Genomic DNA, 22,386 nt, shown 5'->3' with positions numbered 1-22,386 from the left:
GCAAACTTTTGTACCTGGCACCATTTCTCTGTCTCACAGCTGGCCTCACCAGCCCCAAGAGCTGTCACAGCCTCCCCATCCCCAGTGCCTGCCCAGCTCTCATCCCACTGGAGGCTGGTGCAGAGCAGGGACTGTTCCCTCTCCTCTCTCCACGCACACACAGCATTGTCTCCTCTCCAGGTTAGGGCACCCGACCTATCCTCCATCTCTGTCAGTCTTTATCTCACCCCATTTCCTGGCCCCAGCTTTTCTGTCCTAATTAAATGGTAAAAACACGTGGGATCCAGGCCAGGCACGAATGGTTTCAGCAAAGCAATTAGCCCTACGTGAGCGAGGAACAATTAGCGCGGCTCTCTGGAATTCGGCCATTGTGCCGGCTCATTGTATATTTTTGCCTTAAAAGGGGGCCAGCGTGTTGGGAGGGGAGCAGGGCCCCCGTTCGCAGAGCCGGGCTGACATTTGCACTATGTTAGTCATGCTACATGTCAACATTTTTGTGAGCTTTCCAAAAACAGAAATTCTAATGGGATGTTTTAATCCCATCTTCACCCCCGCACGTCCCCCCTGCGCCTCTCCCCCTTTCAGCTCCCACCTCCCTCCTCCTCCTCCTCCTCCTCCCTGCCTTGCACAGCGCTAATGCCATCCCCTCTCGGCTTTGCCTCCCGGAAACCAGCGGAGCCAGAGCAGTGAAATTCCTATTTCAACTTGCATCACATGAAAAATGAACTGTTGCTTTTAATCCCTTTTGCAGCGGCAGTGGGAAGGGAGCAAACAAATTTCCCAGGGGTGCAGTGGGGAAATTGGAGGGGGTGGGATTTTGGAAACACCAAGGCAAGCTGGGGGAAGTGGTGGGTGAATATTGACTCGCTCATCTACCTTTGAAAAACCCCTCAGCAAGTAAATTGGGGCACCCCAAGGGTAAGGAAGAAGCCAAGAAGCTGTGGGGGCCCAGAGAGAAGCCAAAATCCCTGTGAGCAACCAACATTTTGAAGCAGCTTTTGCAGGAATGTTTCAGGGCCAGAGTGGCAGACATATCTGATCTGGGTTGGGTGCTGAGGGTGTGCACAGGAGGCTGTGGGACCTACCACAGGCCCTGAGATGCTCAGGTCTGAGCAGGGAGTTAAAATGCATCCCTGATGCTCCTGCCTGGCTGCTTCTCCCCAGGAGGTTTGGGAAACCTGGAGCTGTAGGTAGCTGTGGCCAGGAAAAGAATGGCCCATCATGGAATGGGACAAGCCACTGCATCAGACATGGACAAAACCATGAGATTTAAGGAGTTATTAAGGCAGATGCTGGTCTGGAGGGGAGCACAGTGCAGTGTTTGGCTGGGATGGGCTCTGGGAGCAGCCTGCCTTTGGTTGCTGTTCCTCATACATATACAAAACCCCCCCAAAAAAAACTAAACAAACTATATATGACAGTTCTTCTGTTGCTGGAGGCTGGACATGGGGCTCACTGGGCCTTTGTCCATCCAGTCCAGCCCAGCATGAGATGATTCCTGCCTTCTCCTTGGGGTAATCATCAAACAACTCCCCTGACATCAGCATCTGGCTCCTTTTCAGAAAGGCAAAGCAGAGAGGGACAGCTCACAACAGGAACATGAGAAAATTTGGGGCCAGAAAGAATGAGAGGCCAAAAATTAAAGGCCAGGAGCTGCAAGCTCTGCTGACCACACCTCTGGAAGGAGCTTGGGACAGGCTGCCCATCATCTACAGCAAACTGTGATCTCAGCTTGTTGTGCTCCTGCTCTGCCTGTACAGATGGACACAAACAGACACCAGCCCAGGGGACAGGGACCATGGTGTCTTTGCCAATGTCACCTCTTGGGAAACTGAGGCCTGAGCACTGCTGAAGGCTCTGGCTCCATGATAATCTCATGCAGTGCAGTGTTACCAATCACAGTCACTGCTTATTTAATTATTGGGTTTTTTCACCCCAAATCCACGCTGCCAGTTATTCTGAGCAGTGTGCAGCAGTAAATCTCATGCTGGGAGATTAGGGCAGCTCTGAATCTCCCTGGTTTGCTCTTGGGGTCAGCACCAAGTGAGGCACCTGCAGGCAGAGGCTGCTGCCCCCAGCCCGGCGCCCCTGGCTGGCAGCAGTGTCAGCCCCCCATGGCCCAGAGCTGGACCCATGGAGAGTGTGCTCCTGCCCACCAGCCCAGGGATTTTGGGGTGACAAAGCCAGGTCTGTGAAGATAGTCCTCAGCTGCCCCAGGAGCTACTATTGGGAGATGCACAGGCTGTGGGAAAGAAGGGTTACATCCAGCTGATTTTGCTCCCTTTCCCTCAAGTTCCCTTTCCCTCATGTTTTTACCTTTATTCCATGGTTTTAACATCAAAATTCCAAGCCCCAAGGGAAGGAGTGGAAATCCCCCCTTGCACACCTTATGCTGCCAAAACTCTCCTGAGATCAACCTCGCTGGTGAAGCACTGGGAGAGGCATTAAATCAACAGTGGATGCCCCACCAGCCTCCCCTCTCCCCACACCTTCCTCCCCTCCCCTGGGCTGAATAGGGAGCATGAGAAACCAGGCTGGGCAGGGACGGCCCCGTGCCCCTCGCTTTCTTTCAGGATCAGAGCATCCATGGGGCCGCTTGTGTTCCCCCAGCTCCTCCTCTCCCCCCGCAGTACCGGGAGCTGTAATCTGGAGGCAGCGAGCCTGGAGATGGAGAAAAATGCAGGAGCTGGGGGTGGGGGGGAGACAGGGACCGTCCCTTCCCGCTACCACCACCGCCAAAGCCCCAAATTCTTAGACCTGGAGGAGTCACCACCAAATTCCATTCAACTGACAGAAAAGAAATCAAATCCTTTTAAAGAGAGCCCACTTTCCCCGCAAGAATGCTCCCTCGGCCTTTTGTTGAGGGCTTTGCTTGCTCCCAGCAGCTCGGAGGAAGCTGCTCCAATACATTAACCAGTTTAACTTGCTCGTGACCCCCTCTGCCCAGCGCACAATGAAACTCCTCGCCCGCTTTTCTCCCTGGCTCCTTTTCAGCAGCTAAATCCCCCGCTGTTCCCTGCTCGCTGCCTCTCTCACTCAACCTTTCTCAGGCCTCTGCTTCAGCCCCGGGAAAATAATGACGCTTTGCATTTGTATGGCCCCCGGCCCCGTGGGATCTCACAGTGCCCCGCACGGATGGAATCGTGTCCTCCCGCCCCGCCGAGGGGACCAGCAGACCCCAGAGGTGGAGGGGAAAAGCGATGGAGGGTCCGAGGCCACGGAGGGTGGAGAGGGCTGGCAGCAGGGGCTGGTGGTGCCAGCGCTGGAGCACATCGGGGATTGATGGCGTGGGGACAGTTCAGCATCAGGAGATGCAGCACAGGCACTCCTTGCAAGAGATTTGCGTGCTGGGCAGGGAGATGCTGGCGCGTTCCACCTCAAAGGCACGGCCAGACCCTCTGCTACAAGGGCAGGAAGGTTTTTTGTTTCGAAGGTGTTTAAAAAAAGCCGCGATAGATGAAAAAAGCTGAGCCCTGAATAGCGGAGCCCATCAGACAATGGGAAGTTAACCAAGCCCGGAACGAGAGCGCGGAGTTCTGCCGCGGGGCTCTGCCGCTTTCCTACCAGTAATTGATGCAAAAATCTCTTTTGTGCGCGCAGAAAATCCCAGAAAGAAAAAAGCGGGGGGTGAGAGGCAGACCAAGGGCAGCATCCAGCTCTTGGGCCGCCCTCCTCCCACATCTCCCTCCCAAACCTGAGCTGCTCAGTGGGAGCAGTGGCCGCCCGGCCGCACGTCGGGGCTGAACCCCGTTAAATACCCCCGACATTGCGACAGCAGCGAAGTCGGCGCCTGACAGAGCTTTTAACCCCTGTCCGGCGGAGCGCATAAATCGCAGCGGGCAGACAATGCGGCTTTGCAGCCCGAGCGCGGCATTTCTCTCGGATGACCTGAACACTTTATTCCTGGGGATTTATTAACCATTTTTAGCAGCCCTGAGAACCTGGGAGCTTCTTAGGGACCACCTATTGAGCGCCGGGGTCAGGCTGCGAGCAGGGGCGATGCGGAGAGTTTAAACCCATTTAAACCGACCTAATACCGTGGTATGGCTGAAAGGGAGATGCCCCACGTGCAGCCCCGGCCCTTGGTTTGGTGCGGGGCTGAATCCACCTATCTGCAGTGGAAAACTAGTCTGGAGTTTCAGTGAAATTAATCTGAAGTGGGAGCAATCATATCCTTGAGATCTGGGGGATTTGAGCAGAATGTTCTGTCTTGGAACCATCCCTGTGGAGTCAGGAATGTGGGGAGCAAGCACACCAGCACCCTGCAGCCTCACCTCACATCTCAGTGTGAGGAGTTCTGGACTATGTCCACAATGGGATCCTTTTTGGGAGAGGGAGTGAGATACCCCTTCTGGTCCAGCCTGGGCATCCTTTTGGCAGAACAGCCATGACAGAATCCATCTCCCCTACCTCTTGTATTTACGGGCCACCCAAATTTGTCTGGTCCTGGAGTCACCCCTGTTGGGCTTAAGGTTTTTGTACCCAAAAAATTGTCTGAATACCAGTGAACGGGCACCAAACCTTCCTCGGACCATCCTCCCCATGCCCACTATTGTCTCCCTGCCCCTCAGGTGCCATCCTGTGCCCACTGCGGAGTAAGCAGGGTTTCCCCGGGGGAATCGGTGCCTCGTGGCAGGTGAGGGAGGCATTAAATCAGCAGCGGATTTAATCCTTGGTGTCAGCATCAAGCGAGGCGCCTGGAGGGGAAATCTGTGGGGACGCGGCAGCGGCTGGACAATCCCGGAGGAGTCTTGTTCTGGCAGGACCGTGCTGCTGGAAGAACAACTTCCAGCCGGGCTGGAAGGCTGGGACAGCGCTGGTGGCGGCAGCTGTGGCAGCACAGCGGCTCCTCCATCCCCTGCATCCCCGAGGGGCAGCACAGCGGCTCCTGCAGCCCCTGCATCCCCAAGGGGCAGCACAGCGGCTCCTCCAGCCCCTGCATCCCCGGGGCCCGGCGCACACAGAGCCCGGCGCACACAGAGCCCGCATTGTCACTCGCAGTTGTGTCCCCAACATCTGGCCACAGCGCGTGTCCCCAGCCAGCGCCGGGGCTGCGGGAGTGGCAGAGCAGCTGGTCGGGGGAAAAGTGCCTTTCCTCCCCTTTTGGCTCCTGGAGAAAAGGGCTCTTTCTTCATTCAGGGTTTTGCTGCTCGGGCTTTTCAGCTGCCTCTCGAGCCGCGGTTGTTGTGCCATAGGGTTTGGAGACAAAGGGCGCCCAAAAAAAAAAAAAAAAAAAGAGCAAATTGAGACTGGAAGGCTGGGCAGCAATAGCGGGAAGTGGGGAGTGTGGGATTTGGTTCCTGTGTTTGTATGGTCTAACTGCCTTTTTAAAAATTTTATTATGGGAGGCTTCTTTGGCAACCCAGGTCTGTATCCAGATGTGGCCAATGCCCTGAAAAACGAAGCCTCAAAGTCTCCCCGAGTGTTTCTAGCCTGGGATCATGGTTCAAGTGCTGACCAAGAGAATGCATGGCCTAAAATCAAGAGGAGGCAAATGCTGGAGCTTGCCTGAGGAAGCAGTTTCCCTGCTTCATCCTGCCTGGTATTATGGTATTGTTTATCCAGTGCCAGAGATGAATGGAACACGTGACAGCAGGAAAAATGCAAGTTGGACAAGGTCCCTGCCCAAAAATGCAGCAGCCCCTGATTATGGCATTACATTGCAGCCCAGGCCCAAACCCAAATCCGCCTCCCTGTAGCAGCACACTCCCTGGGAAAGAAAACCCCAAGAACTCACTGCTTGCAGAGACAGAGGGGAAGAGGGAAAAGAGGCCCCGGGATTTGGCGCCAGGAAAATATCGAGTTGGTGGCACATCCAAGACCCGATTTCAACCCAGTTTTCTCTTTCAGGCACCACATCTCCCACTGTCTGGCTGGAAAAATGGTGTCTCAAATTTAACAAGTGATCATTATCATGATTAGTGATCACTGGAAGCGAGGGGAGGGGGCTGCTGCGTACCCATTTATGTAAATATAAATGTACAACATTTATTTTCACATATCCCAGCACATTGAGGCTTCAAAGCACAGTGCTGTGCCTGGGATGAGGCTGGTCAAGTCTGGGAGCCTCTCCAGGTCTCCCTGAAGAAGGAATGAGAGCAGACGCTCCTGGCTCCCTGTCCCCAGATTTACCCACCAGAATGGAGCTTGGTGGAAGTGAGAGAAGCGCTGAGGTTTTTTTGGGGAAGAGGTTTGGTGTGTTTGTTTTAAATTATGCTTTGCCCCACGGGAGACTGATGGGACAATGCCTGGAGTTTGGTCAGGCTGCTCAGCTTTCTGGAAACCTCTTGGACAGGGCTGTGAGAACATCTCGGTGCAGGGCTTTGGGCAGCCCGGGACGGGGAAGGAACACACCGCACCCTCTGCTGCCGACAGGGCAGCGAACGATGCTCCCAGGGCTACAGGGGACCAGAATGTCCCCATCCCTGGGTATCAGGGGAAAGGGAGAAGGAGGAGGAGGAGGAAGAGGAGCAGGCGGCACGGGCACCCTGCCCGCACCCACTCGCGGGCACGGAGAAGCGCAGGGTAGAGGCCGGAGCGGGCAGGACGGGCCCGGAGCAGCCGGGACGGGTGCAGGGGCTGGCGGGGAGGCCGCGGGGCTCGGAGGGGCGCGGGCAGGGCAGGGCCGGGCGGTGCCCACGCCCCGCGTGAGGCGGCCCCGGCTCCGTCCCTCCCCGGGCGGGGCGGGCGCGGTTTAAAGGCGGCGGCGCGACGGGGGCCGGCGGTGGTGGCGGCGCGGAGCGGCGAGGAGCGGAGGGCAGGCAGGAAGGATGCTGAAGAGCTGCGGGAGGAAGCTGCTCCTGTCCCTCGTGGGCTCCATGTTCACCTGCCTGCTGGTGCTCATGGTGGAGCCGCCGGGCAGGCCGGGGCTGGCCCGGGGGGAGGCCGGCGGGGCGCAGCGGGCGCTGCAGAGCCTGGGGGCGGCGGCGGCCGTGGCTCCTCCGGCGGCGCAGGGGCCGCCCGGGCTGCGCAGCTTCGCCGATTACTTCGGGCGGCTGAGCCGAGCGCGGCGGGAGCTGCCCCCGGCCCCGCCGAGCCCCCCGCGGCCGCCGGCCGAGGACATCTCCCCCCGCGATGTTTTCATCGCCGTCAAGACCACCAAGAAGTTTCACAAGGCGCGGCTGGAGCTGCTGCTCGACACCTGGATCTCCCGCAACCGCGACATGGTAAGGGATGGGGACAGGGATGGAGACGGGACTGGTCCCCTCCGCTGGCCGGGATGGAGCGGCTCGGGGCGGGCTGCAGCCCACGCTTCTCTGCCGCGGTCCTGGCATCTCGTTCTGCGCGATCCGGGTAGTGCCGTGACCCAGCAAACACCACCTGCCCTTCCCTTGTGCCCATATCGCTGAGCAGGGCGGTGTTCTGAGGCTGGCTGGGCTGTTCTGCAGCCAACTGTGGTTTTGGGAGGGTGAAATGCGACGTTGCAGGGTGAGTGATGGAGGGAGCCCGACCTTGGCTCCTCGCACTCAGAACCCTCCCCAAACTCTGCTCCGGGGTCCTTTTCCCTGAGTACCCCTATTGCTGCTCTGCTTTTGGCTGGTAAACTGAGGCACGGTGTGGGGGTACAACCCGGCCCGTGGGTGCCACAGGCCGAGTCAGGCCCCTACAGTTGTGCTGCTCAAAAAACACCCAGTTTATGAGCCCAGGGCTGGGAGACATGCTGCTGGGATGTGCGGAAGCTCTCGGTCGCCTGGCGAGGGACTGGGCAGGACTGGAGTTGCTGGGAGCTCTGTGGGCTCACCCACACCGGGGCAGCTCCAGCGAGTCTGGTTCCTGACCTTAATGATGTCCTGGCAGTCCCTTGCTCTGTCCTTCAAGTACTGAAGCAAAATTCAAAAGGGGAAAAAAAAAAAAAAAAGCTGTTTCCTTAGGAAATGTGCTTTGCCATTTGCTCTTAAGACACTTTTTCTACCCTTAGACAGCTTCCCAAAAGTAAGTTATGTCTGGTCCTAACCTTTTCTTCCTACTGTCTTCACGTGTTTCCTCCTGGCCTGGAACTCAGTTTCTTGCTTGCAAACTGTTTTCCTTGGAAATCTGGAGTGGCTGAGGGTGGAGGTCATGGGGGAAGGATTGACCTGCCCATGCCATGCCCCCCTCACCCAGGTCTGCTGGACCCTGTGGGGTCTTGGCTCCTTCACTGCACCCCAAGAATTATCTTGCTGCATTTTTCCCCTGTGAATTGTGGGGGGTTTTGGTTTTTTTTTTTTTTTTTTTTCCTCATTTTTCCTGGGCTTGGCAGTGGATCTGCCACTTCTCCTTGGTCCAGTTATTTAATGGAAACCTCTTTTATGCTCTGCTGTCACTGCGAGGGGGTGGTGAGTGGTGGTGGAGTGAAACGCTCTTTGAGCACCTACAGATGATCCTGGGAATGGCTGCTCTTTTTTTTCTTCTCCCTCTTGTGAGCTCCGGCTTTCTTCTAGGGTTTTTTTTTTCTCTTTTTTTTTTTTTTTTTTTTTTTTTTTTTTGTGCTTCGTTTGTCCGTTTGGATTCCCAGAGCCCTGAGGCTCGGCTCTCACGCTGTCCCCCTGGGCAAGCTAACAAAGCCCCTTTTCTCCTGGCGCAGAGAAAAGGCTTCGCAGCCTCTTGTGTGGCACTTTCCATGGGAACGAGGGAGCCGGAGCCGGCCGTGTCCAGGTCAGGTTGCCTAGAGATGAGGGCCATGAAGCCAGGGGGGCCGCAGCCCGGCGAGGTGCCTGCCTGACAAGCCAAGCCGCTGAGTGACGCCTCTTGTACAGCACTTGAGCACAAGGAGCTGCCGAGAGAGCTGGAGGCAGCACGAACTCCTGCGGGGCAAAGCAGGGATGTGAGCACAGGGGATGAGCCCGCCCTGCTGGGGGTGACCGGCTCTGCCCTTCCCACGCTGTCCCTGGGAGGCTTTGAGGCATCCTGGGCTTCCCCAAGCTTGGCATCAGTTGGGGATTTTTGCCTGCAGAGTGTGGGAGTGTGGGGTTGGTGCTAGGGGGCTCTTCTTTCCTGCTTCCCTGCATCTCTTCCCTGCCTGGCCCCCTGGTTTCCACCCCAGGACGGTGATTTGGTGGCACTGCCTTTGCTCAAATGTCTCTCTTGGTCTGAGTCAGGCCTGTCTCTGCTTATCCTCCCTCACTCTGGGTTTCACTAATGGTGCTCAGGCATGTGAGCTGCCTCACCAACGCGGGAAGTTCCTGCCCAGGGGCTGAGAATCTCCTTTGCCTGATGCAGCTTCTCTTCCTCCTCTCACTCAACCCCCCTCAACCCCCAGGCTCCCTCTGGCTGTTCATTAGCCAGGCAGGAGGGATGCAGACATGCTGAGAAGGGGTTAAATCCAGCAGGTAGCTCCTGGCAGATAGGGGGAACAGCCATTGTGTCCTTCCTTGGCCGTTCTTTGTTCTGCCCACAATAGTCCCTGTTTCCTGCCCTCTGTCACCTCCAAGACACTGCAAAGGGCACCCCCTTCTCCTTCCTGCCTCTCTGCACAGGGAGAGCACATCCCTATTCCCTTCTAAATCCGCTCTTTGGGTTGCACAATCCAGGCCGGACAAGCTGCTTTTGGAGGAGAGTTATGCGCTCTCCCCTCTTTGCTTTGGGGAGAGTTTCTAGCTGTCTCAGTATCCTCAGGATGCTGTAGAAACTTTGCACTTGAAAGGAAAGAGAGAGGGGAGGAAAATAACCATAAAGCAGAAATCCTGGACAGGAGCAACTCCAAATCCGCTGCTTTCTTGCCGAGTCGGGTGATCTGCAGCGGCAGAGCCGCCAAAGACACCTCTGCTGCCCCTGGGGGTGCCCTGGAGGCGCTGGGTGTCCCTGGGGCACCCGGAGGCATCCAGGCAGCTCGGCACACGCCTCGCAGCCCGCCGGGGCTCAGCCCGGGCCGCCGTCCCGGCAGCGTGGGATCCGCTGGCTGCCTCCCGTCGGTAATTGCAGCCTTTGAAAAATTCCTGCTCTCGGGGCAAAGCCAACGGGCTCGCCTTCCAAAGAGCACGCTCCTCTGATGGCGGCTCCCAAATTCCTCTAGCACCTTGGCCAGGGTCCCCACCCACACGCCGGAGTGTGCTGGCATGCCAGTCTCACTCGCACTCCCACCAGAGCTGGGCTGGGACCGGGGGCTGCTCATCCCAAACCAGCCCCACAGTGCAGCTGCCTCCCCCCGGCCCTGGGCTGGGTGCCAGGCCCTGCTGAGCACCGATGAACTCGGGTGGGGTGTGAGGGTCCCTCCCTGCTGTCCCCCGGGGCAGCCTGTGTGGGTTTAAGGGGTGGGAGCCCCTCCATTGCCCGTCCCGAAGGAAGGATGCTGCTGTCCTTGCCCATAAAAGCGCCGGGGCCGGCGAGCGGCGCGTGGAGCACCAGGCGGGAGGGAGGGTGGGGGACCCTCGCCACACAATGAGCTCATTGTTTGTGAGGAGGTTATTAAAAATTATAGCATTTAAAATTACAGTGAAGGATTCTTCCTCTTGCTGAAGGGAGCGGGGGGAGGGAGGAAGAGCCCGCGGCCCTGCAAGCCCCTTCTCCGCCTCTGCAGGTCCCAGCCCTGCGATCCGGGGCCAGCACAGACCCGCCCCCGGTCCGGGCAAAGCCACCCCATGGACTGTAGGCTGCTGCCATCGTGGCACGCTGTCATTGAAGGGACATGGCCATCACACTGCTCCCAACTTGGTGAAGGGGGTGGTGATTTTCCCCCCTAAACCCCGAGGCTGGAGGGATAAGAAGAACATTTCCTTGGGGGACACAAAGCTGGCAGGCAGCACCCTGACCTGCTCCAGGACCCCTCACCCAGCTGGAGACTGAGCCCCCCCAACCAGCACATCTTGCTGCCTCCTTTCCTCTGCACCCGGGCTGTGAAAAGGGTGCTGGGGTGCTCCATCCTCTCCCAGCATGGGGAAGTGAGATGTGGCACAGGGTCAGGGTTTGTGCACTGCAGGGTCACGGGGTGCCTGCCTGGCCCAGTTCCCCTTTTGGTGGGGTGGTGGCAGGCATGGGGGCATGCTGAGAGTGTGTCACCCTGGGAAGTGACAGAGCCACTGGGCCGGGCAGCACAGAGAGCCCACAATGACCCTGGGATGGCCCTGGCTGGAGGGGACACTTTGTGCAGCACCAGCCATGAGCGCCCCACGGGCTCCAGCAGCGCAGGGGAAATGAGTCACCCCGAAAGGAGAAACGAAGGGGAGGAAAGAAAGAAAGAAAGAAAAGCTCCCTCCCCAAGGGCTCGGAGAGGGCTGGCGGCGGCTGGCTGGCTCCTGGCGGGCACTGGGGAGGGGCTGACCCCGCTCTGGCCGCCGGGATCCATCCCGGGTGCCGCTCAGTCCCGGCCGCGGGGCCGCGCATTGTGCGGGGCTGCGAGCAGCGCTGGCAGCTATTGTTCGGGAGGGACTTGGCATCCTGTGTTTCTTGAAGCTGCAGTTCTGAGAACAATGAGGTTTCCTGAAGGGGCTGGTGGGGGGGAGCAGAGGGCCCTTCCTCTCTTGCACCCTGCAGGAAAAGTTACTGGGGGGGGGGGGGGGTCCAAGAGGTCCTTGCAGCCCTCGGTGCTGTGGCTGGCACAGGGGCCAGGTGGGAGAGAGGTGGCTGTGAGGGCTGGGAGTGCTCTGGGGGTGATGGTTCACAGGTGACAGCTCAGGGATGCTGGCTGCAGTGCCCACTTGCACCACTACAAACTGAACTCTGCCCTCATGTCTGGCATCCTACATGGGAGATGCCAAAGGTGGATTCATGTTTTTTGCTTGGTCTCATCCTTTCCTGGCCTATCCCCTTCCAGGCTGTCACCTCTGCTCCTCTCCCCTGCAGCTCCAGGTGAAAGGCCATGCAGGCAGGGTGCATCTTCCCTCCAAGAAACACAAATTAATAACAAAATTAATTAAAAAAAAATGAAGCCTTTAATTGTTTTAGTTTTAATTTAATGTCATGGTGGGGTTGGGAGGGATGTGGGAGACCTGTGAGGCCCTAGTAGGTGCCCACATGGGGCAACTGACAGCTGTGTGCCCCTGTCCCAGTCCCTGAGGTGGCACCTGGCCCTCCCACACCAGGAATATCCCAGGGCTGTGTGTGGGGAGGGGCCCAGGGGAGATGCCTGGCTAGGATGAAACGTTTCGGTGCAGGCGAGTAATAAACAATTGTCTCTGTGCTCTATTTATAGAGGCTGAGTGCAGGATTAGTTGTGGGGTTATTTTTGGAGCAGCTGAAGGCAGTTGCTGGACGGCGCTTCTGAGCTAATCAAGCAAACATTTTCTGTCTCGCCTGTGCACAGGCTGTGAGTTCCCTGCCCTCCCCAGCAAGGCTGAAACCTGGGCTGGAGTGCCAACCCCCTGTGAGATGGGCTTGTCTCAGGCATCCTTGGATGCTGTCCTGCTGCCCTGCTTCAGTTTGTACCTCAATCAGTTGCCTGAACAGTCCCTGAGCACCTGGGGGAAATGGGGACCAGCAGCTGTACCCCAAATTGTATGGGGGTGAGAGCTCCTCCTCTACACACAGCACTGACCTTGTGCCACCCCAGCAGTGCTGTGTCCATGGAGACACAGCACCACAGGCATCCCTGGCCCTGCAGCTGATGGCTCCCTGTCCCCGAGCTGTCCCCTCCTCACCAGCCCTTCCCCATCCCCTTTTGCTCAGAGCCTTCCTGACCTCTGTCCCTCCTCACAAGCCAGGCTGCACGGCAGGCTGTGCATTTGTGAGAACTTGCCTTCCCACCTCCTCCATAATTTTTTTTCTTTTCTCCTTTTCAAGCCCCAAAGGTCACTTGTAGCCCCGTCCCCTCCCATTGAGGCTCCGGGCTGTCCCCACCAGCCCCGGCTGGGGACCTGAGCAAACAGGGCTGGGTTAACCAGTGCAGCTGTATGCTAATGACTGCTGCCCGCTTAACTCTGCTCGCTGAGTAAAGTCAACCCCACTATTGTACCCAGCTCCTCAAACAAGCCACAAAACCCCAGCGCGCTCCCGGGGCCGGCTGCGGGGTGGCACCCAATTTCCAGCTCACTTGTAATTCATCATCTCCAGCGCTGCATCGTCCCCCTCTGCTGCCTCCTGCCTTCCCCCCCAGCCCTTTTGTCTTTCCTCCTTTGCCCTTTTGTGCACGTCTGGTTTTTAATAGCGCTTGGCAGCTGGTTGTGGTTTCTCTCCTCCAGCTTTGTTTGCTGCCCGCTGATTGATGGCGATGCCTTTCCCACCCCCTGCTCTCCCCTCCTGCTTCTCGTCCTTCCCCAAATCCCAGGCCCAGAGCAGCCCCTCCAGTCCTCCTTCCTGGGTGACATATGCCAGGAATTAGCTGTGTAAATAGAGGAGTGCAGCCGGGCAGGCAGCTCAGGGGCCCAGTCGGGTGCTGCCTGGCACCGTGGGATTGTGCTGGGATGGGGCAGTGAGGAACCATCCCCTCCTTGGGGCTCACTGGCACCATCTCAGCCCCCTTGGGTAGGACCCAGGGAGCAGAGAGGAGCTGTGGGGGCATTGTGCAAGTGGCCAAGGACAGGCACGTGCTGTTGACACAGGTGGGGACGCGGTTGGAGCCGGCGCCAGGGACAAACACACCTGCCTGGGCGGCTGCTGCGGCGCCACGCGCACCGGCTCAGCTCTGAAATCCCTGCTCAGATCAGGCTCTGCACCTGCTCCCCTGCGTGCCCCTGCCTCCCCTGGTGCTGGGGACAGCCCCTGTGGCCCCCAACACCTCCCTGCCAGCTGCTGCCCATGCTAAAGGCAGCAGGATGGGGATGCTCCGTGCAGGGTTTGCTCCCAAGGGGAGCTCAGCACCCAGCCTGGTCTGCAGCTGGGGTTGGTGTGTGGCTGCCTGGCTCTCCAGTGCCACTCGGGGTTTTGGCAAGGGGGAGGAAGTCACCACCAGCTTCCTGGAGGAGCTGTTCCCAGGTGCTGCCCAGAGGTGCTGTGTCACATGCAGAGCCACATGCTCTCAGCCCCTTGGTCCTCAGAGGTGCCTCGTCTTCTCTTTCAGACCTTCATCTTCACTGACGGGGAGGATGAGGAGCTGAAGAAGCAAGCACGTGAGTCTGTGGCTCTTGTCCCTTTGTGTGTGTGACCTGGCCAGGTCCCCTGAAAAGCTCCCACCTGTGGAGCATGGTTGGTGTGGGTCCTGCCCTGGGAACTCTGAAAAAGCCCTTACCACAGGAACATTAGTTGAGCATGACACAATTTGTTTCACTGATGATGCCTAAACACCCTCGGCCTGGGAGCCCCATCTGGGGGCAGCTTTACTTCCCAGCCAGCCCAGCCCATCCCCTACATGGTGGAGATCACAGTTACAGGGTGCCTTTGCACCTCTTTGTCCCTGGGGTGAGCTGGGATTGATGGCAACACTGACAAGGTTTTGTGGGAGCATTTTCTGGGCTGGGGTCAGTGTGGTCTATTCTCCCCATGCAAATTACTCCTTTTCAGGCTGGGAAGAGATTAACTTTGAGCTGGGCAAGCAAAACAGGGCAGGATTTTTGCTACCATGTCCTGGGGAAACTCAGAGCTCACAGACATTCCCTCACCCCCAAGGTGGCTGGTGCACCCTGGGCAAGGTGATGTAAGGGGGCATCATGCTTAAAATGTGGATAGGGCTGCTCTACAGTGCATCTGCAGCATCCACATTGCTTAATCTTCCCTTCCCTTCTCTCACGTGGACAAAAAAGACATTCCCCCAAAAATTCATCATTTGCCCAAAGCACCATAGCCTGTGGGTCACTGAGCGTCGGGATCACCCATGAGTTTCCATCCCCCTGGCACACCTGGGACATGAGTGGTGAAGTGTCACCGTTTGAGTGTGTGGGGAGGTGTGGGATGCACCAATGGGCTTTGACCCCTCTTTTTTCCCTGCAGGAAATGTCATCAACACCAACTGCTCGGCTGCCCACAGCCGCCAGGCGCTGTCCTGCAAGATGGCCGTGGAGTACGACAAGTTCATCGAGTCCGGCAGAAAGTAAGCGGCTGCTCTGGGGGATAAAGGGGGGCAGGATGGTGCAAACAGAGACCATTTGTGGTTTTGGGGTTGGGGACTGGGCAGCTGGCCCGGGTGGGTTTGACACTGCTGTCACTGCAGGTGGTTCTGCCACGTGGACGATGACAACTACGTGAACGTGCGGATGCTGGTGAAGCTGCTCTCCAGCTACCCCCACACACAGGACATCTACATCGGGAAGCCCAGCCTGGACCGGCCCATCCAGGCCACGGAGAGGATCAGTGAGAACAAGATGGTGAGCCCGGGGAGAGTTTGGGGCTGGTTTAATGTGGGCTGTGTGCAGAAGGAGCTGTTGTCTCATTGCATTGGTTCCCCTCTCTTGCAGCATCCTGTGCATTTCTGGTTTGCCACGGGTGGAGCAGGGTTCTGTATCAGCCGGGGGCTGGCACTGAAGATGAGCCCTTGGGCCAGGTAAGAGCATTGGTGTTGCTCTCCCATGGGGACTCCTCATGGTCCCCAGGGCACAGAGAGGTGACATTTTTGGGGATGGGTGTTGGACCATGCCCCACAACCTTTCTCTCTTTGCCTTCTGGGGGTGTCTGCAGGGAGCTTGGAAACAAGCTGGGAAGGGCTTCAGTTCCCCCAAAGTGACTTTTAATCAGAGCTGGGCACCCACTGGCCAAGCCCAGAATCCTGCCGGGTGCCCACATCCCCTGGGCTTTGCTCCTCTGCAGCCCCTCTCTGTCTCCCCGCAGCGGGGGTCACTTCATGAGCACTGCAGAGAAGATTCGCCTGCCCGACGACTGCACCATCGGCTACATCATCGAGTCTGTGCTGGGCGTGAAGCTCATCAGGAGCAACCTCTTCCACTCCCACCTGGAGAACCTCCACCAGGTGCCCAAGTCGGAGATCCACAAACAGGTACCCCAAGTTGTCACCTAAAAGTTGGGTATTGTGGCTAAGATATTGTTTGATATGTGACCAAAACAGCCGAGGGGAAAAAGCTCCATCCCTATGGGGTGATGCAAAATGTCACTGGAGGCTTTGGGAAATGGGGTGACTTTTGCAGCTCCCCTTTCCTCTGCTTGATCCTTACGACCATGTCGGCCACTTCACCCCTCTGTGCTTGCCCCCCAGGTGACACTGAGCTACGGCATGTTCGAAAACAAGCGCAACTCCATCCACATGAAGGGAGCCTTCTCTGTCGAGGAGGACCCATCCAGGTGAGCTGGGGCTCCCTGTCCCCCCAAACCTGGGTGCCTTGGGGCTGCCACCGTCCCGTGCTCAGCTTTGCTCCTCTCCCCTCAGGTTCCGCTCCGTGCACTGCCTGCTGTACCCCGACACGCCGTGGTGCCCCACCAACATGGTTTACTAGGAGGTGCACGTGCCCTCCAGCCTCGTCCCGCGTTTCCCCGGTATCCGACGGGCGTGCGGGACCTGCGTGCGGGTGTGTCGCTCCGGCCTCGCCGCCGGGCGGACAGACGGACGGACGGACGTCGTTGCTGTGGTATTGCACAGTGTGTGTGTACTGAAGGCTGCTGTGCGGCCCCTTGAGCCCTGCCCTGCCTGCCTCGCTGCCTGCTCCGGCTGGGAGGGTGCAGAGGGACGGGAATGAGCACTTACCCACGGGCACCGCGGCTGGCGCGCCCCACGCCATGCGTGGGCAGCGGCCGCAGCGCGGGGCCCTGCCCCACCCCGGCCTTGCTTCTCCTTGATGGTTGTTGTTTTTTTTCCCTTTCAAAGGTTAAGTTTTTTTTGGTGTGTTCTTCCCTTTTTTGCATCTTTCCCCCCAACCTGCTCTTGTAACCCCTGACCCAGCCCATCTTCTCTCCCAGTCCCAAAATCTCAGCAGCGAAGCTCTGGCTCCCAGTTTGGATGAGGGGTCCCTGTGAGTTCTACAGGCAGAGGTGGGCAGGGGAAGCCTCTGGCCATGGCAGTGGCTCCTCCAGGGTCCTGCAAAGCTGCTGGGTGCTCCACAGCCTCACTGGAGGGAGACAGTGGGGTGGCTGGGAGATGGTGTTGGTGTTAACTCCATTTCCCAGAGCTCCCCCCACATGGGTGAAGTGTTGCTGGCAGCATTGGTCGGTGAACTATTTAGAGACTGGTGTAAAGACTTTCTATAAATTGAGTGTGGGAGGAGGGATTTTCCAGAGCTGCCACAGTGGGATGGGCACTGTGTTTGTCCAGGGTCTCCCTCCAGTGCTGCTCGGGCAGCCCTGCAGCTCTGCAAAGGAACACCTCGAGGTCTGCCCAGGCTGTGTGGGTGTCCCCCGTGGGGCCAGAGCATCCTCCAGCCTTGCCCTGGCTGTGGGTGCTGCCCAGGACGCACCTGCCACAGGCAGGCAGCATCTCCAACCCTCCCATTGTGCTCTCCCTGATGGAGAGGGATTTATCCAGGGAGGGAGAGGGACCCTGCATCACCCAAGAGCTGCCAGCCCTCTCTGCCCCTGGGCTGAGCCAGAGCTGAACATTTCCACCTTGAAGCTGAGGGAAAATAGCCCATAATGGGTGTATTGTAAATATGTTATTGAGCCAGTATTTTTTTACTGTGCCTTTTTTTTTTAAGAAAAAAAGAAAACAATGAGAAATATGTAGATTTTAAAATGCTTTTTATACATTTTCTGTGGATCAGAAAAAGAAAAATCCCCGACCTTTGATAATCTGTTTAAGAAAGAAAAAAAAAAATTTTTGCGATGTCTTGTAACTATCACTTACCTTAATTTATATGTTCCAGTATCTGGAATGTCACTCTGTGCTTTCTGTACCTAGGATGTGTTTAAGGCAATAGCTGTGGGGAGGGGAACCAGCATGGACAGTGTGTTCTCAGGGACCTGAACCCGATCGCTGCCACGGGGTTCCCGTGGGAGCGGTCACCAATAAAGTGGCTTTTTTTGCTGACCACAGTCACCTGCTCCCGGCTCCGGCGTCTCTTTATGGATGTGCTGCTCCGAGCAGCCCTTGATCCCCCGCAGATGTTATCACCTCGGGCCGAGCTCTCAGGGATGCTCTGAGGAGGGGCTGCTCCTCTGTCCCGTTTTTCCCACGGGTACCGCCATCCTGCTGGCCATTTGCATCCCGGGGTGTGAGGCTCCTCTCCTCCTTCCCCTTCCCAAAAGGCTCGCACAGGCTTTGGCACCTCGGGGCTGGTTTTTCCCAGGCTCGGGGCGGGAGGGAGGCGGTGGGGATGAGGTGAGAGCCGGTTGTTAGCAGGGTGTTGTTAACAGCCGGCGGGCAGGCGTGTGCGTGGGAAGCTTGGAGGAGCCCCTTCCCCCTGCCCGGCCCTCCCCTCAGCCGCTGCACCACAGTTTCAGCCAACACTGAGCATCCACCTGCCAGAAACAAGCCCCAGCTTTCATGGGCTGTGGAGATAGCCCGGGATCTGCCCCACTCCCCAAACCAGTCCTGGTGGTGCCACTGGTACCAACTTCCACCTGGGCCACCCCCTCCTCCCTGCCTTCCTGCACAGCCAGCACCCTTCTCTTTTCCTTCTCTTTTCCTTCTCTTTTCCTTCTCTTTTCCTTCTCCTTTCCTTCTCCTTTCCTTCTCCTTTCCTTCTCCTTTCCTTCTCCTTTCCTTCTCCTTTCCTTCTCCTCTCCTTCTCCTTTCCTTCTCCTTTCCTTCTCCTCTCCTTCTCTTTTCCTTCTCCTCTCCTTCTCCTCTCCTTCTCCTCCCCCCTCCCCTCCTTTTCTCTTCTCCTTCTCTTCTCTCCTCCCCTCCTTTTCTCTTCTCTTCTTCTTCTCTTCTTTTCAAGGCACACTTACTTCACAGTTTCCTTTGAATCTCTGGGTTATCAAGGGCTGGCCCTGCTAAAAATACAGCCTGGCAGGAAATCGGTGTGTGCTGAAGCAGCCACCCCTCCTCCCAGCCTGCTCACCCTTCAGACAGCCACAAAAATCAAAAGTGCCCCAAGCTCTGCAGCCCTCGGTGAGGTGGGGCTCTGGCTGAGAGTGTGGCACATCGGGGAACCACCATTGACCTGGGCACCCCAAAAAGGGCCCTGGAGGAAGGGGGGGGGTGGATGGATGGACAGCAGTGCTGACTGGGGCCAGGGTTGGTGTGCTGGGAGCAGGGTCAGCAAAGGGACCTGTGTCAGGCACAGGAAGCTGTGACACTGAGCCCCATCTGCCCCCCACGAGTTTTCCTATTGCTCACAGGCTGTGGTTTGGCAGCGTGGGCCCTTCCCAGCAGTGCTGCTGTCACCTCGCTGAGCCTGACCCTCCCCTGCACCCCAGACAGGAGGGGCAGATGTGGGTTAAGTGCCCATCGAGGCACTGGGCAGCCAGGGGCTGTGGCTTGGGGTTGGGATGCTGCTGTGAGGAAGAGGAGCCCCTGGCATGGGTAAAGGCTGGGGGGATGCTGGGCATGGTGCAACTCCCAGATAGGGGCTTAAAAATTAAAATAAATGCAAATAAAAAAATACAGTTACAAATAAAATAAAATAATAAAATGGAATATACCCCACTGAGCCTTCAGAAGTGGGGGAAGGCAGCTCACCAGCCCTCCAGTTTGTCTCCCACCAGGCTCCCAGCCTCTCCCTCCTCCTTCCCCAAGTCGTGGGCTGAAAAGTAAATAAATACAGGCATTAATAAACAAAAGGAAAACAAAAGCAAAGCCTGCTGCTCTCGCATACTTGGCAGACTCTGCAGGCCAGGCTGCTTTCATCTGCACCCCGGCGCTGGTGTGGGACGTCCTGTTTACTCTCGCCTGCTCGAGGCAGCTGATAAGGCAGCTGTACCTTTTGGAGAGTCTGCTGTGTGCTGATGGGGTGGGGACAAGCCAGGCTTGCTGGGGACACTGCCACCATGGAGGCACTGCTGCTGTTGACAGCACTATGCCTGGCTGAAGGCTTTCCCCATCCCTGGGTGGTTGCAACATCGAGGGCAGAGAGTGACACACTGCTTCAGTCCTTTTTGCTGTTTCCAACCTCCTTTTCTTTTTTTTTTTTTTTTTTTAATGGTTTAATTTGCATTTGGGTCACTTGCAGTCCCAGACTTCGTGTGAGTCACTGTGTTCCCAGCCTGGCTGTGGGGACTTTCACCAGGGACCATGTGAGGGTGAACAGGACCATGTGCTGGGACAAACACCCACAATGGACAAACACCCATCCTGGTACTGACAGCAGCGAGAAGTACTTGAGGCTTGGGGTGGGAGGGCAGTGTTGGGAGACAACAGAACTTGTGTGAATTGGCTCCAAGAGCCACTTCCAGCTGCTTTGGCCCAGAAAAGTGGAATATTTGTGGGAAATGAACATAAAAGCATACGAATGGCGGGGCCTGAGCGATGCATGCAGCTGCAGCTTTGGGAGCTGCCTGTCCCAGTGCTGGGTGGGAGAGTGCTGGGACCCCTGTGGGGGTATGAGCTGCATCCCACCACCTCTGTGCAGCTGGAGGTGATTTAATCCACCACCAGCACTTGGAGTGAGGGGCTGCACAGCCCTGCTGCAGAGAGTGATGGCTGTGGGATGGCCAAGACCCAGCACTGGGATGTGCAGAGCGGCTCTCAACCACTGCCCCCTTATTTTTTTCACCCTTCTACTATTTCCCACCCCTGCATAACATGCAGGTGGTTAAAATAAATAACCCAAAAGCCCTGCAAAGTTTATTTTTCCCTTCCTGACTTTTAAGACCAGCCTTGAATCTATCAAAACCAATCCCCCTTGCCCCAGAGCTCCCAGCAACTGCTGTCTCTGGTCTGCCTCAGCTGCCCAGCGGGGCCAGTTCTGCTGCTGGAGCCATTTGGCAAGCCAAGAGTGGAGGAGGAGATAAATTGAGCATCTCAAAAGCATCTGGAAACACTTCCCACGGCGCTGCCAGATGAGATCTGCGAAGCCGCAGCATCACTGAACAGCCCCGCTCCCAACCAACCCCTCCTTCCTCCTCCTCCTCCTCCTCAGTGGATGTGTCCCCCCTCAGCCCCCACCAAACCATGGTGCTTCCACCAGGGAAGCAGGGATGGGTTTGTGCTGGTCCACGCTGAGCACAGGGACCTGCAGCAGCAGTGCCAGCACTGGGTGATGCTCCAGCCGTGCCCTCACCAGCCTGCTGAGCCCCCCTTATTTGGAGTGGTTGAGTAAGAAAGCCCTTGGGGACCATTCTGGCTCCCTGATGAGCAGCCCATGCCCAGCCCAGAGCTGATGTGTTTGGAGCAGCTCAGGAGTGGCTGGCTGTGATTTACAGGGTGCAAGCTCCAGGTTCTGTGAGGTTTGCTGGTGGGAAGAGGAAGCAGCAGCATCTGCGACACCTCGCAGTGAGCAGGGAGCTGTGCTTCCTCCCACTTCCCTCCACGGGCTGGGAGGGATTCAAAAATCCCTGAGCAGGGATTTTTGGCTGAGGTCATGGTGAGAAACACCCCCTGCTCCAGGCAGGGCCAAGGCAAACGGTCCCAGCAGCAGAAGGAAAATCCTCTGCTCCTGTCATCATCCATCCCCTGTCCAGCACACAGCAGCGGGACCTGCTGCTTCATCACCATGGTCACGGTGAACCCACCCTCTGTCCCTGCCTGGGCACTCCCAAACGAGCTGGGAGATGCTGGAGTGCTGGACAAACCAGGCTGGGCTGCAGACACAGGTGAGGAGGAGCCCTGCGTGGAGCATTCTCTGCCTCTGCTCACAAAGTGCCAAGCACAGGGCTCCAGCATCCCCACGTGGTCACACTGATCAGGATCTCCCTGCTCGGGGTTTCCTTTCCAGTGGACACTCAGCTCTCTCCTGCAGTGCAAGGAGAGGACACGACCTCCTGAAAACCACAGAGTGTGTGGGGAGATGGGGCCACGCCTCAGTGTGGTACCAGGGGGTGTTTTGATTGGAGAGTGATTGGCATCTGCCTCCATGATGCACAAGGCTTCAAAGACTCTTTATTATTAAGTGTAGTGTTAAGAAATCTACAGTTCTTATAGGAATTGTAGTGGACTTAAGACATGATTGGTCTTAAGGCAAAAACATCTAACACTACTGGTGTGCTATGAATAGCACTTTTAGCAAATTACATCTACAAACAATGGTTGTAGAAAGAGATGTGTGTGCTATGAATAGCAACTGGTGTGCTATGAATAGCACTTTTAGCAAATTATATCTATAGAAAATGGTTGTAGAAAGGGAGATAATAATTGTTTGATTTCTAAGATCCTTGGGCTTGCCTTGTGAGAAATTGTTGTTGTTCTTTCTTTGACTGAACTGAGAATATCTACACCTCAGGAGTGAGGGTGCTTCACGAGGGGTTAGAGAAGATGAGCTGCAATTTCTGCTGCCTTCCTGGACTCATGGAGAGTGCAAAACCTCTCTGGACCTTCCCAAAAAATCACAAATCCAAGTCCTAAATGCACCTGATGGATGGATCTGGGCAGAGCAGGCTGCAGCACCAGCAGCAGGTGCTGCCTGCACAGTTCAGCACAAATCAGGACCTGCAGTTTGGGCCATTTCCCACCTCAGGAGGTGACAGCAGATGGGGACATGCAGTCAGTAACTGTGTCCCACTGCCACCAGCTCTGCCTGGTGGTTTTCCATCAGACAGAGGCGCCAGAGGCACCGCTGGTGT

The 22,386-nt window shown here is 57.0% G+C and overlaps 1 protein-coding gene across 1 annotated transcript; it reads left to right on the top strand.

Annotated features, from left to right (window-relative positions):
- Positions 1-6,705: 6,705 nt before the first annotated feature.
- Positions 6,706-17,761, top strand: LFNG (LFNG O-fucosylpeptide 3-beta-N-acetylglucosaminyltransferase). The gene is made up of 8 exons (XM_074552723.1): positions 6,706-7,166; positions 13,910-13,958; positions 14,776-14,875; positions 14,996-15,149; positions 15,240-15,325; positions 15,610-15,775; positions 15,992-16,077; positions 16,163-17,761. The coding sequence occupies exons 1-8, from the start codon at positions 6,771-6,773 to the stop codon at positions 16,227-16,229; spliced, it is 1,104 nt and encodes a 367-aa protein (XP_074408824.1). The 5' UTR covers positions 6,706-6,770; the 3' UTR covers positions 16,230-17,761.
- Positions 17,762-22,386: the final 4,625 nt, after the last annotated feature.

Source organism: Zonotrichia albicollis, chromosome 16 (assembly GCF_047830755.1).
Source record: "Zonotrichia albicollis isolate bZonAlb1 chromosome 16, bZonAlb1.hap1, whole genome shotgun sequence".
NCBI classification, from domain to species: domain Eukaryota; kingdom Metazoa; phylum Chordata; class Aves; order Passeriformes; family Passerellidae; genus Zonotrichia; species Zonotrichia albicollis.
This window is presented reverse-complemented; position numbering and strand designations above follow the sequence as displayed.